The sequence below is a fragment of the Ruditapes philippinarum genome, unplaced genomic scaffold (assembly GCF_026571515.1).
Source record: "Ruditapes philippinarum isolate M1 unplaced genomic scaffold, ASM2657151v2 ctg844_1_1_1_1, whole genome shotgun sequence".
Taxonomy (NCBI): domain Eukaryota; kingdom Metazoa; phylum Mollusca; class Bivalvia; order Venerida; family Veneridae; genus Ruditapes; species Ruditapes philippinarum.
Genome location: NW_026861977.1, coordinates 390,325 through 406,128, shown reverse-complemented (window position 1 = coordinate 406,128; position 15,804 = coordinate 390,325). Strand labels below are relative to the sequence as shown.

Sequence of the window (15,804 nt, the reverse complement as noted above, 5' to 3'; positions counted from 1 at the left end):
TTGCGCATAGGTAAAACCGGGCTATAACAAAAGCGCGTGACTTTGTTAACACATGGTTTTGGTCCCGTTATAACATGGGCAAAATAGGGTAAAATAGCCGATTTTATGCTATAATATTTGAAATGTCATCCTTAAGAAGTGTAATAATCGCATCAAAGTTGCGTATACTGTACAATAATGTCTTCATTTTGACTCCGTTTCTATTCCTTTTTTGTTCTACATAATTTTTCAAGCTTACTTTGTCCCAGCTATCACACAAAACATACAAGAGATGCCAGCTTGAAACTATATTGGTGAATAGCCTTCTTTTTACGGATTTGTACTCTTTGGACTCTTGCCCTTTCTATATGTATTTAAATATCAATATATGCGAATGGCCTAACGCTTTTCTATTGTTCGTTGATGGATTTGCTAGTTTGTGGTGGTTTTTTGTTTATTTCATTTTAAAAATTCTATACATTTTTTAGGATTCACTCAATAGAAAGTAATCAACGTTATGAGTCCACAAGTCCATAAGCTTGATTATCTTGTATATAATAATATAATTATACAAATTGAAAGGTATTAACATATTAAATGAAAATAATGATGAACTGCAAATTGAACAAGACATTATTTTTTTTTGTTGGGGGGGGGGGGGGAGGTGGGCGAAAAATGATAGATTCATTACTTAAAAACACTCAATTTTATGAAATAAGATTTTAATTTTAAGTAAATGGAAACCTCCTGTTAAAATTACAATTTGTCAAATTAAAAAAAAATATATCATGAAAAAATGGCAAGTATTATAACTTGATATAAAAGTATTATTTCATATCTATTCAGATTCTATTTAACATAGCAACACAATTTAAGAAAGAAAATATATGAAAATGCGATTTATTTTGCTACATAATGTGTAACAAGAGGTATCTTTCAAAAATTAACCGTTTCTTATTGAGTGTTCTATTAAAACAGTAGTTTTAGTAATATCGTTTTATTTCTTTGTCCTTCCCCTCCCCCACCCCCAAAAAGTCACCAATCTTATGTCAATTTTCTTCACATTTCCTCATATTTAGTTTTTTCATTGCACACACATTACCTGACCTGAAATTATTATTTACAAATAATTATTGTCATGAAATATTTGGTTGTTATTAAACATAGAATTATAAAGATACAACATTGTACATTCAGTATATTTAACATGAACACACATGAAATGAAAAAAATGAACTTGTTTAATATAACAATACGCTTTGATTACTCTTAAAGCACAATTTTATATATAAAGCGTAATAATAACAATAATACAAGTTATATATATCATAATTCACATCAACTGTTATTCCATCCGCTTATATGCGTGGAAAGAAAAAGGGAAAACTTACCAAAAAGAAGATTTTTAGTTACATCATACAAGAAAACAGTTATTGTATGAAATGTCGGCGAATACCAAAAGTCTATGGATTTGGCTTATGTTATGATATTCACCTTGGCCGTTGGCTTTCGGCTCTGGAAATAGACTTATTCTATTTTGAAAATCATCGTACAGTTCCTGTATAATGTTTCAATTAATCCATATACTTAAGTTCTTGAGTATAGCAAATATCTTCAATATACATAGTAAACAGATCAACATATGCTTATAATAAATTATAGTATAAAAGCTTGTTATTCGAAAAACATAAAATACGTATACCGGCTCAATACTATACATTAAAGATGACAATGTTGTAAAATGTACAATCCGTAAACATTTATCCCATTAGAGATAAAATATTAATCTTAAGGATCAAGAACATGGAAACAATAATGTGTTTTGCGAGTAATTTTGAATATATAATTTTCAGTTTTAACAGCTTCTGCAAATAACATAATTTTACGCACACATTTATTTTTTTCCAACATATACATGTTTTATATAATATCAAGAAACAAAAAGACAAAGATAAAAAAAAAAACACAACAAATCATTCATAAGTCATTAAAAATGTTTGTAATAGATCTAATTATTATGCTTGAGAGTTCATAATAAAATATATGAACAAATATATATCATATAAATTTAAAACACATATGACATATCGGTCATTTGTCCTTATTAACATTAACTAAACACCTTGATATCAAAATGTTGACTTTTGTTTCATGTAGTACTAGGGGGCGTGGATGGTAAATTACATTTGCAATTACTGTTCATGAACAGACTCGAACAAATTGAGGCTGCAAAATTTTTAGTTTTGCGAATTTGCGCTTCTAAGTTTCCATTTTGTTTCTCTTTCAATTTATGGAATATTTTCCATAATGAAATGACCATCTGCCACACCTTTAACATCTAAAAACACAGTCGACACATTCCGATCTGAATTTTTTGTCACAAAATCCGTAAATTATCGGGTTTGCCACGTTATTTATCACAAATGATCTTAGGAAAACATTGTAGACTGAAACTTCAATTGGACTCATATCATTAAAGAAAGAAGGATTGAATGCCTTAAGCAATAACAAGGCTAAATGTGGTATGAAGGATAATACAAACAAAACAGGAATCATAAACAACATGAACATGATTTGCTTCGTCCGCAAGCTTGGCCTTCCTTTGACTGGATTCTTTCTCACATTCCCCAGTTTATTGATTACTTTGAGCTTTGACACCTTTCTTTCTTTCAGCCTTGATACCTTTCGTTCTATCTGCCTTTCGTTCACTTTCGCTCCGGTCCCAGTTTGGTCAATTTCTCTGACAACTTCTTTATCCGTCGCCTCTTGTAGTTCTGCTTCTAAATTTGTCTCAGTTATCACTTCTTGTGGCTCAGCCTGTCCTTTTATTGTTTTTGTCATTGGTTCTATTTGGTCCAACTCAATATTTGTTATCATTGTTGTCGACGACTCTCGTCTGTCACGATGTGAATTTACCAGTGGAGACATCGAATCTCGTCTTTCAGTATATCTTGATATCAGTTTAGACATAGCCTCTCGTCCATAAGGATGTTTATTTATCAGTAGAGATGGCGTCTCTTGTCTGTCAGTCAAATTATTTGCAAATTTTAGCATCGGCACTTGTCTATCAGTCTGTTTATTTAGTTTAGGCACCGACATTTGTCTGTCGACATGCACATTTGCCAGTTTAGTCATCGACCTGTGTCTGTCAGCTTCCATAGTTGTCATTTTAGTAAACGACACTTGTCTGTCAGCATGCATATTTGCCAGTTTATTCATCGAAACTTGTGTGTCAGCATGTTCATTTGTTAGTTTAGTCATCGACACTTGTCTGTCAGCATGCATATTTGCAAGATTAGACATCGACACTCGTCTGTCAGCATGTATATTTGCAAGATTAGACATCGACACTTGTCTCTCAGCTTGTATATTTGCAAGATTAGTCATCGACACTTGTCTGTCAGTAAGCATATTTGCCAAATTAGACATCGACACTTGTCTGTCAGCATATTCATTTGTCAGTTTAGTCATCGACACTTGTCTGTCAGCATGTTCATTTGCCAGCTTAGTCATCGACACTTCTCTGTCAGCATGTTCATTTGTCAGTTTAGTCTTCGACACTTGTCTGTCAGCATGTTCATTTGACAGTTCAGTCATCGACACTTGTCTTTCAGCATGTTCATTTGCCAGTTTAGTCATCGACACTTCTCTGTCAGCATGTTCATTTGTCAGTTTAGTCAGCGTTACGTGTCTGTCAGCGTAAGAATTTGTGTGTTTAGTCGTCGTTTGCATATTTGTCATTTCCATCGTCGAAACATGTCTGTCAGACTGTTCTTCTATCATTTTAATCGTCGACTTCTGTTGATTAGTCTTTATAATCGTTGTCTTTCCTGATTGCATTAGTCGGTCAGTCTCTCTAGTTCCTCTTGTAAACATTGTCATTTTTGAGCTTTCGTGTAGGAAATTGGAATATAAGCGATACATGTCATCTCCGAACGGGTTATTTAGTAAATCTATATCTTGTATAACTGAATTGTTTGTAGATTTTGTTCTCTTTACTGAAGGAGATTTCTTCAATTGACTTTCGTTTGTTGATGCTGTATCTTTATCAATCTCACTTGCCTTGTTACTTATCTGTGCAGGTTTGTCTGCAATGAATGATACATTACAAAATGCAGGTAATCTTTTAGAGTGTGACTAAAAAAAAGATTGGAGCACCACACTCAATACCGTATTCCGGTATAAACCGGACAAAGCGCTTGAATAATAAAATGCTAAAATCTTGCCTTTTACCTAACGGAATGAACTTTAAAAGGTCTAATTCATCATTTCACACCGATTTATGCCTAATTTATAAAAAATGTAATAATCGGCAAAAAAAACAAAACGATATTTGTTTATTTTCTTATCATGATTTCTGCAAGCGTCTTAAGGCACTGCTCCAATCCTGTATTGAGTTAAATCCAATCTTTTAGACAATAAAAGTTAAATAGATAAATTTGTATAAGTAAATTGAAATATTCTAAATGATTAAATCCACTGAACCAATGTTTTAAATTCTGTGTTACAAATCCCCTGTCTCAAAGTACAGGGCTGTGTTTCATATAAAGTCGTAAGTTTATCTTAAGTCCTAGACCGAAGGACTAACTAACTATATGTTTTACAATGGTTTGTATCTTTACTCACAGACTTTACACTTTTATCCAATCCTTAGAAATGTTTAGATATATGTTCATACAATGGCACGCGTTTTAATCGACAAAGTGGTTATGCTGATTTGCAATAAAATTTCTCTGACTGCATTATAGAAAACTATTCTTAAAATTATGAATTCGTTAAGTTTTAGCTTGGGCTGACTGTGTCCGCTTTGAAAAATATCATTTATTAATCCATAATATTTCTTTTTGAAAAGTTGATAATTAATGATGATCACACTTACCACATTTGTCGTCAAAGATAAATTGCCCGTTGTATGTATTTTCTCTAATAAACTGGTGATGATGATAGATTCGAACCCCAATCCGGAAATACAATATACCAATAACCACAGCAGATATTATGGTCAGTGTTAATAGAAATATCAGATATATTTTAGGCAGAATGGAATGTTCATAATCCGGATCTATAAAGCACTCTATTCCTGTAATGTTATGAACACCAGTGTCAACTCTAGCACTACCGTATATAAATATCGCCGGAATGGCGACTAAACAGCCTAACGCAGATGCTATACTACACATCTTTTTTATTCTAATAGGAATTATTTCCGACGGAAATGTTTGACAAATCCTCCGATGTCGTTCTATTGCTATAGCAATCACAATGAAAGCAGAACTGACCACGAGAAAAACGTGCAGAAAAGGTAATGTCTTACATGCTATTTCAGACGGAAGCACGTACGGATAAAGCATACTGACTATTAACAATGGAATTCCGACTATGCAAGCTATAAGGTCTATCCATCCTAACCACAAAATGAAACTTCTGTAAGATGATTGTGGGTACTTCGTTGTGTAAACATAAATGAGGAAGACATTGCCAACGACACCAACGACCATTAAAACAGCAATGAAAATGATCGCTGGATAATGTAAATGAACGAGAATATCGTTCAAGTCTTCAATTGTAACATTTGTTTCTAATCCTTCCCTTAATTTTTTTGGAATTGAGGTAAACATTTTTCAATATGTATACAATAATTGCCTACGAAATACTCAGGACCACCACTTTAAAGTAACAAATATCAAAATTGTCTCCAATTTAACAACATTAAATATGTCTACAGCATATTATTTCTGACGAAACAATTTCAAAACAATGTAAGCCAGCATAAGCAATTTCATCAAAATAAAATGCTAATTAGGTCAGTCAGTTATTTCCATACAAGAAGTCTAGACAGCAATTGGTCATTTACATCCAATGTGTCAGGGTCAGTGACTTGCAAGGCATTAAGCCCGAACTTGCTAACTGCTTAGAAAATGGTTTAATCGGAAGAGATTCTCTTCCAGTAACATTTGTACTCTGTTAAATGATATCCGTAACTATTAAATACATAGTTTGTGTTTTCAAGAATATTGTTTAACACAAAACACGTATCGGCTTTTTGTCATTAAATTTCTAATTTACACTATTTTCTTTTAAAATCAACATCTGTTTGATATTTAAATAAAATATGAATAATTAAATATTAAATTTAAGGCTTTACACGCTATCGAAACACAGGTATGACATTTAATGTTTTGAAATGACTGTTTTGTTTTTAAAACAAAACTTAATTATTTTAATATTCATTTTTTTTATAAATTCACTTCCATGTAAATCCGATCCAATATTCTCTCCACTTTTTTATTTTATTTTATATGTGTCTGCAACAATAGCAAATATTGAAATGGTTGTGACAAAAAGGATATTCATGTGACTTTATCAGCACATATTTAACATGCCACAGGAAGTAATGTCTACAAGATAAAACGGTCATATTCATTATTCATTAAAGGTCCAATCTATATAGATGCTTTCTTTACGATAAAAGTATTTTCATATTGCATTGCTAAATGTCATATTTATTATCATTAAGTTTGTTTATACATGTATGTCTACCAGCTTGCTTACGAGACGGTGGTTTTAATCAGGTGTCCGTTCGTGCCTGAAATAATGGGGCAGCTGATGTGCTACTCCAACAAACATTAAACTGAAATGTCGCCATGTTTTGGTGCGACGTTAAACCAAAATAAAAGTGTATGTCAGTTTTAAACTCCAGACAAATCGCTTAAAGAGACATTTCATTAGATTATATTTTACTAAATAACACAATTACAGCCATTGTTGCTGCTTAAACAGCATACGGCAAACGCTTTGTCACTAAGAACGAAAGAAAGAAAGAAAGAAAGATAGAAAGAACAAAAGAAAGAAAGAAAGAAAGACAGAGAAAGAAAGAAAGATTCTCCTTCATAGAAACAAACTTTGGATAAGAGGTAGTCTATCGGAATCTATGAAAACAACAAAAATTATTTTAAGATTGCTGACTCAATTTTATTGAATTTATTCATGAGGGATGCTCCTGAAAAGAAACATCACCAACTTCCCCGGGCACCTGCTAAACCTGTATTCAATCTTCAACTTTAACGTACAGATATAATTGACCCAAAAGCCGTATTGATTACGCAAAACATTTCTTAATATTCCCCATTTAAAGAATAAATCACGAAATGCCAATCCCAAAACAGCATTGAACTCTAGATTGTTATCAGTATTTCCGTATATTTTGTCACTTTGGCTTTATTTGACTAACAATTTAATTAAGCCCGCAAAACATCAACCATAAAATTTTAAAAGCATTATTATGGTGGTAATTCCCTTATTTAAAACATAGCTACCTTTATTTTGAAAACATAACTTTTTTCAAGCCGGTGCTTGGGGGCGTGAGGGATGAAGCACTTTTTTATCCCTCTTGTACAGAATTAATCAAACCGACTCTGCAATTTTCATGTAATTTGCTGTTTTGATGATTCTGATAGATCATTTTTTTCCAGATATTTTGATATATTTCAAACATAAAATTAAACAGAACTTAAATACATGAACAATAAGATATTTTATGACAAAATGCTTGTTTGTCTGTTAGATAAAAGATACGAATAAAAGATTATAAATGCATTTGTATACCTACTGTTATAACGTAAATAAGAATAATTCCTTTTGCTAAAATGTCTACATTATATAATATTTTCATAATCAAAAGAAGTCTTTCGGTACAGAATATTGAATTGTAAAATGTATTTATTTATGTATTTATTTATAATGCGTAATGTTGCAAAAGCAAATCAGTTTAAGCTGTCGCTAACAATTTTTCTCGAATTCTGTGTCGGACAAACCTCTACGCTTATTTTCCTCAACCAACTCATTACCGGATTCAAATGCATTCAACTTCACCATTTTTAGTTTTCTATTCCGACATGATGCAGGTTAAATATTCTTTAAACATTTAAACAACTTTAATGTTCTTCTCATAGCGACATAGCTATGTCTAAACATAAAACCATGTCATTTTGGTTTTGTTTGTAAATTTGCTGAAATTAGTTCCAGAGTTAAAGTTATAGTTTTTTGACAATACTTAGTTAAGTGTATCCTTAAGACAACAAGTAATCGCTTAATAAGTAATGTATCAATTACATGTTGTATACAACTACATATGCTGGCGATTATACTGATAATGTTAGAGTTTTTTAAAAAAACAGCAAAGAAACTCACAATCTACAATTTGCATTACACTGGGATGTACTATAACGTATGTTCCAGATTACATAATGACATAATTTTACCTAAAAGACTGCACAAATTATGGAAGAACAGACTTTTGTCACAATAAATATAGATATAAAAATCAATACTAAAACTAGTAATATAAGAGATATAAAAATCAATACTAAAACTAGTAATATAAGAGATATAAAAATCAATACTAAAACTAGTAATATAAGAGATATAAAAATCAATACTAAAACTAGTAATATAAGAGATATAAAAATCAATACTAAAACTAGTAATATAAGAGATATAAAAATCAATACTAAAACTAGTAATATAAGAAATATAAAAATCAATACTAAAACTAGTAATATAAGAGATATAAAAATCAATACTAAAACTAGTAATATAAGATCCGTTCCACTTATTTCTGACATCTTTTTAACTTAAACATAAACGCATATCTTGCACAATATATGATAAAGAGTATTATTTTCGATCTGTTGGCCCCGTAGTTATTGTAAATTGATCTCAAAATTCATTCGATTAATAGCGGTCATAGAAAAGAAAAAAATGAAGCAGGAAAAATCGTGACTGACCTACTTGATGTGCTTTCAAATGTTATGTTATTTAGCCATTCTAGGTACTGATCTTACTCCTACTTTCCAGACATTTATCAAACACATCAGTAGTTGACATGTACCGTGTGGCAGTCGTGAAAAACGTTACCCTGTACTTCCCTTCCGTGTTGTTATATTTCTCTGTTCTTTCGGGATCATCGATTCCTATATGTTAGTGTATAAAATTGAATACCACTTAAACTGGTGCTAAGGGTCTTTGAAGATGTTGCAGTTTTATATTATCTCCCGTGAACTAACTCAATCAAGTAGAACCTGCAATTTTCAATGTTTTTATGTTTTCATTGCTTCGGAAGAAATCTGTCCTTTTTCAGATTTAAAAGAAAGATTATGTACCTTATTATCAGAATCCTATAAAAGTATTTGACTGAAACATTAATGGATGTTTGTAACATATATAGCGTTTCTTATAAATTTATCATCATATAAATAGTTCATAGAAATTGAATTGCAAGTAGATTTTCCAAACAAAAAATGCAAATTTGCATAAAAACTGTTACAGTTGAAAACTGAAAACAGTTACAAGACAACAAAGTCTCTTTACAAGTCATGTTTCAATATTTTCTTTAACATTATCTATCAGTTACCATTTACATGTTTAAGTAAATGCTAACAAATAACGCGTACGTATTAAACAATATTTATGGCACAATTGAAAGTGTTACATGGTTTGAACTACAAAACTGTTGAAATATCAATAAATAAATTTTCTACGTGTATCAAATATATTTAGTGAAAGAAAATAATTATGTGTTATGTACTTTTTATTTTTTTTTTTTATTTATGATAATCCAGTATGTAACGCTTTAAAATATTCATGTTTTACACATTCATATGACTAAGCAGAGATGAAGGGACGAAATAAATAAATATCATGTTCTCATATGAAAGTTTTAGAAAAAAAGCTTAATATATAATTTTGCAGTTTATTTTAAAAGGAAGTATTGTATTTGCAAGAATATATGTATACAGAAAGACAGAAAATACAATGTTATTTACAAAGAAACTTATATGGTAACATATTTTACACTTTAATAATTGAGGTGTATGTAGTAGAATGGAACTTTCGTTGACTTCAAACCACTTGTTCTTTATCAATTTGGGTTAAAATCCCGCAAGGGAAATGGTTGTGAGGAAGCTATTTAGTAACCTTAAGGGATGTCGGTGGTTGTACTCATAATACCGCCTGTGTTTGAAATAATCCACACAGAAGTACCTGATGTCTTCCCTCATCAGTAAAGCTAGTAAAACTGAAAATTGTTATATAAACTGTGCCTATAAGACTTAAAGTTTAACAACATCTGCAAATAAAATGACTGATACTGTCTAAGCACTTTAAGCCTCAGAAATTCGTTTTTTCCTAAAAAGGCTTCACTGTAACTCACATTGTTTTATATATTTTGATAATAGTGTTGAGAGAATCCCTTAAGAACGCCGAAACAACAAAATTGAAACTGCTTCAGGCTAAGTTTGATTGAGGCTGTTCATGGGCGGTACTGGTCCTGACTTCCATGTCCAAAAGTCTTTTATTAATTAAAAAAATCATGTTAGCATTTTTGTAATTGGTCAACAAAAACATGCACTATCTAGAAAACAGACGCCACATAAATCTATGATTTTTTCTGTATCACCACAGACATTTTTGTCCAACTATTTTTCTTAAACATTTGCCTCCGAGACATCTACTTGTTCAGAATACTTCGTCGGCATATGTAAGGGTGTGTGAGATATGTTGTATTCAGCATAGTTATTGTAATCTATACACTTATTTAAAGTGAAACTTTTTTGATATTATTATTTCGAGTACATGTCGCGACATTCTTCTTCTTTTTTGTTGCATTCTCTTTAACTGGCGCAATACAAATGAGTTTGCTATTTTCAGTTGTTCAATTCGCTTTCGTTGTTTATAATGGTGTTTTAAATTATAATTGCCGCTTGTCTTTAAGCAATTGAACGGTACCGGTCGATGTGTTTGCCCGTTTTAGAGGCATCAAAAGTATTAAAAAGACAAAGTGACAATGTTATATTTTAATCATATAAAAACTATTTTTATTTAAAAAAGTAAACAAAATAATTGCATGTATTAAAATTTGAAGTAATTGAATAAAAATGTTCGGAACACAGTAAAAAATAAACAACAAAGATACAACAATGGACATGTATTTAACTTGACAAATATGCTTAACCTTTTTATCAATATCAAATTGATAAAACATTTGAAAACAATTGAAGAGTGTATAATAAGAATGAAAAGTCAGGGAATGTCATTTTACTGATTATCTTTTGCTAAAATACATGTTTATCTTTGTACATAAAAATGAGATTACACTGACATAATAATATTCATCACTCTTAGAATACCACTTAATATAATTTAACTGATACAATTGCATTGCTATCCTAAGGCATATATTTTGAATGTTAATGTCACTTTGTAAAAATATGTTAGTGTGAAACTCAGTACGTAACATAATAACATATTTATTGCTCATGGAAAGCATATAATCTAGTAAAATATCATTCGTCAATAAGATACAAGTTAACATAAGGTTATGTTAAAATGCGAAGGACACAAACATGTCAATACTAATTTCACTTGGAGAATTCTTTTACGTACAATGACTCTACAAACATAACTTTAACTTTTAAACATACAATTATACATTGATCATTTATTCATACTGACAATTTCGGAAAACTTGCTAAAGAACTATATTTCACAATTTCAAGATTATCTGTTACATCTTTAACATCTGAAAATACAATTGAAACACTCCGATCTGAATTTTTTGTCACAAAATCCGTAAATTATCGGGTTTGCCATATTATTTATCACAAATGATCTTAGGAATACATTGTAGACTGAAACTTTAGTTGGAGTCATGTCTTGAATGAAGGAAGGATTGAAGGCGTTAAGCAATATCAATGCTAAGTGTGGTATAAAGGATAATACAAACACTAAGGTGATCATAAATAACATAAATGTTATCCGCTTCGTTCGCAAGCTTGGTCCACGGTTTACTGAATTTTCACTGCCTTTTCTCAGTTTATTGAACTGTTTTGTTTTTGCTTCCCGTCCGTTTACCGGCCCTGTTTCCACTTTCGCTGCCGGTTCATGTTTGTCAATTTCTTCATCAATCTCTTTGGTCTTCGCTTCTTGTTGCGCTATCTGTAAATTTGTAGTTTTCATTGTCAACTTTTGCCGGGAAGGATGTCCATTTATTGCTATTGTCATCGGCTCATGCCGGTCTATCTGTCCATCGGCCACGTTCGCTGCCGGATCATGGTAGTTTATATCTCCACCTATTTCTCTAGTTTTCGTTTCTTTCTGGTCTGCCCGGAAATTTGTTGTCTTTATTGTCGACACTTTTGGGGCAGATTGTACATTGAATGTTTTTATCATCGGATCCTGTTGGTCAAGCTGTATGTTTGTTATCATTTCTGTCGACTTTTGTGTGTCGGTCTGAATCTTTGATTGTTCAGATGTCAACATTCGTCCATCAACTTGTTTATTTTCCAATTGAGTCATCGATACTTTTCTGTCAGTCTGATTATTTGTCAGTTTAGTTTTTGACACGTGTCTGTCTACCTGTTTGTTTGTCAGTTTAATGGTCGTTTCTTGTTGGTCCGACTGTACATGAGTTATCTTCGTCGTTGACGAATGTTGGCTAGACTGTCAATTCATCAGTTTTGTAGTCGAGTTTTGTTGATCAGTCTTTGTTGACTTTGCCGTTGCTACTCGTCGGCCAGTGTGTTTAATTTCTCTTACATGTTTCCTCACATATGGGCCATTATGTCGAACATTGGTATATAAGTTATTTATATCATCTTGTAATGGGTTATTTAGTAGTTCTATATCTTCAGTTGGTGAACTGTTTGGAGATTTTGTCCTGTTTGATGAGTGATCATTCTTTAATTGACCCTTGTTGTTTGATTCATTATCTTTCTCTATTTGAATGCTGTTTGTCTTTTGTGTTTTATCTGAAACATATAATACCCATTATACTAATGCAAATAAGTTTCTACCGGGAATTGTCATCTGCCGATTCAGCAGATATGACTTTAACATCTATGTTTTGGAACAAAATTGCGAAATGTCCGTATTCATTGATTCATCTACCAGTCCATAAAACATTGCTCACAATTTATTGATGATTTATTATATTCAATTGTTATTATGTTATTGTAAATTCATTGAAAAATATAGATAGTTCTAAATATATCGTATATGTTACTTGTTGGATGTATGTGAATATATAACCTGATCACATCAACATTGATTTATATACGATCGTATTAGCTTCTGATGTTATGTCTAGTCCCGGTCTATTCTCCATACTCAGCCAACCCTACTGCAATATTGATACTTAACAACGTATTAAGTTTAGCCAAGCATTGTTATAATCGGTTTTCTATTCTATGAAATGTAATGACTCTGTAAGTCCTATATATTATTTTGTTAAAGTTAATAAACATAATGTTCCAATTTTTAAAAATAATAATAAAAACATACAACTGTTATGACTAAGTGTCTTTTATATGTAACAACTGTTTCAATTTTTTTTCCTTCCAGCGGTCTGGGGTTTTGCTATGGAATTTATATGTTATACAATTCAAATATCATTTCAATTGGAATGTAGTATCATTTAATCGAACACACCAATCTACAAACATTTCTTAAATAACAATACTATTAGGTTTGAATAAATATTTACTTAGATTATAAAAGGTAAAATAATACTTTCATAATGATATAGAACATGCGGCATTTGAATATAAACGTGTTTAGTCATTCTCAATAATAATAATAATAATAATAATAATAATAAAAATAATAATAATAATAATAATAATAATAATAATGGTTAATACTCTAGATGAAGAAATTAATAATAAATTAGTGTCATACTTACCACTTTTTTCTTCACAGGAATATTGTCCATTGTAGGTATTTTCTCTAATAAACTGATGATGTTTGAAGATTTCAATCCCTATCCGAAAATACAATATACCAATTACCACAACACATATTATTGTTAGTAATAGTTGAAACATAAAATACCCTTTAGGTAAGAAGGAATGTTCATAATCTTGATCGATAAAGCACTCTATTCCTGTAATGTTATGAATACCAGTGTCTACGCTGGCATCACCGTATATAAATATCGCCGGAATGGCGACTAAACAGCCTAGCATGGAGGCTATACTACACAGCATTCTTATTCTAACAGGAGTTATTTCCAACGAAAAACTTTTACAAATTCTACGATGTCGTTCTAATGCAATAACAACCACAATGAAAGCAGAACTGACCACGAGAAAAACGTGCAGAAAACGCAACGTCTTACAAGCTGCTTCCGAGGGAAACATATACGGGTAAAGCATACTGACTATTAACAATGGCATACCGACACTGCAAGCTACAAGGTCTATCCATCCTAACCACAAAATGAAACTTCTGTAGGATGATTGTGGGTACTTCGTTGTGTAAACGTAAAGTATAAAGACATTGCCAACGACACCAACGACTATTAAAACAGCTATAAAAATAATTGCTGGATAATGTAACTCAACCAGAATATTGTTCAAGTCTTCAATTGTCACATTTGGTCCTAATCCCACCATTAAACGTTTTGGAACCGTCGTAAACATTTTACAAATGTACGATAATCGCCTTTCAGCAGCAACACTACCTGTACCCGGAAAGAGAACAGACAGCTTATTAATGCAATTGATTAAGAATATAATCAAGAAAAAAGTCCTCAATAGCAATCTTGAACAAACAATTTAAAAATAGGTAAGTCTAACATTTCCATACATACAGACATTAGAATAATTTGTTTAAGTTTGCTTAAATTCTTCAGTCAAAAGCGTATATTGATACATTTTCCAGTGAATATTTCTTTTTAAAATAACATGGTTTTACATTAAAAGGGTTTGTCCTTTTGTACGATTAAGCTGGTGCTAGTTGCTGTTAATAATAGAAAACACTTCCAAAAACCGTCAATTAAAAGAACCGATCAAACCTAGCAGACGTTTTTTTTTAACTTTCTTGTTTGTTTGTTTATCAATCTTTTAAGTTTCCTTCTTTTATTATCATGAACAACATCTGTATTTTATTCCTTTTGGGGGTTTTTATTCCACATTTAGCTCGTTCAGATTCGAATCTGTTCGGATCTTTAAATCAAAATATAAACAATTTAATGTTGTCTCTTAACTTGATTTTTTTCCTGACTTTTCCCAAATGATTATATTCAAAGTAGTACGAATAACACTATCAAATGTTTTGTAATCCGATAAAAATAATAACTTAACTATGCTTAACTATGTTTAAAATTTGTATAATATACGTCTTTGTTACACGTGTATCCTAAAGTTTTGCAAATAATGCCAAAAATAGGACACCACCATATTCATTTAATGTTATCAGTACATGTTCAATATGCAACAGGATAATTATGTCTGAAAGATGAAATGTCATATCCATTATTTATCAAAGTTCCATTCCATATACAGTGTAACTTCTGAAAACCGAGCACCTGTGGGACATGCCAAAAAGTTCGGAATTAGGAAGTTTACGGAATTCGGAAGTTCAGAATTATCTGAACAAGTAGAAACATTAACCTTCTATTGTTTAAGAACATGATCAAGAAATATATGAAGCTGATTTCATTCATTACAAATCAAAATTATAGGACTTTTTAAATAGTTTAAATTTCATTATCACCTATTACTGAATTCGTTGATACAATAGCATAATGTTACATATCAAAATTTTTCCTTTAGCATATTTCATTCAGTACCTGCTTTTAACCTGTAATTTTTTTTCTTCTTTTCATCACATCATACTTCAATCAAATGTTTGACATGCTTGACAAGTTGTGATTCTGATAAGTAAATTTGAATTGATATAACCAAAATTTTACCAGAAAATCGTTCGGAATTCAGAATTAAGAAGTTTCGTAATTCAGAAGTATCCATTTCATAGAAAACAGGAGAA

The 15,804-nt window shown here is 31.2% G+C and overlaps 1 protein-coding gene and 1 pseudogene across 1 annotated transcript; both read right to left on the bottom strand.

Annotated features, from left to right (window-relative positions):
- Positions 1-655: 655 nt before the first annotated feature.
- On the bottom strand, positions 656-6,278 carry LOC132717520 (uncharacterized). Its single transcript, XM_060701008.1, has 2 exons — positions 4,859-6,278; positions 656-4,067 (listed from the first exon to the last, which is right to left on the bottom strand). Exons 1-2 carry the CDS (start codon positions 5,595-5,597, stop codon positions 2,311-2,313), a joined length of 2,496 nt encoding a protein of 831 aa, XP_060556991.1. The 5' UTR covers positions 5,598-6,278; the 3' UTR covers positions 656-2,310.
- Positions 6,279-10,894: 4,616 nt separating this feature from the next.
- LOC132717507 (uncharacterized) lies at positions 10,895-15,238 on the bottom strand (annotated as a pseudogene).
- Positions 15,239-15,804: the final 566 nt, after the last annotated feature.

Coding starts and splice junctions, on each gene's coding strand:
- LOC132717520 (XM_060701008.1), bottom strand. CDS start 5,597: ATGTTTACCTCAATTCCAAAAAAATTAAGGGAAGGATTAGAAACAAAT. Junction 4,068..4,858: donor TATCTTTGACGACAAATGTG/GTAAGTGTGATC, acceptor CATTCATTGCAG/ACAAACCTGCACAGATAAGT.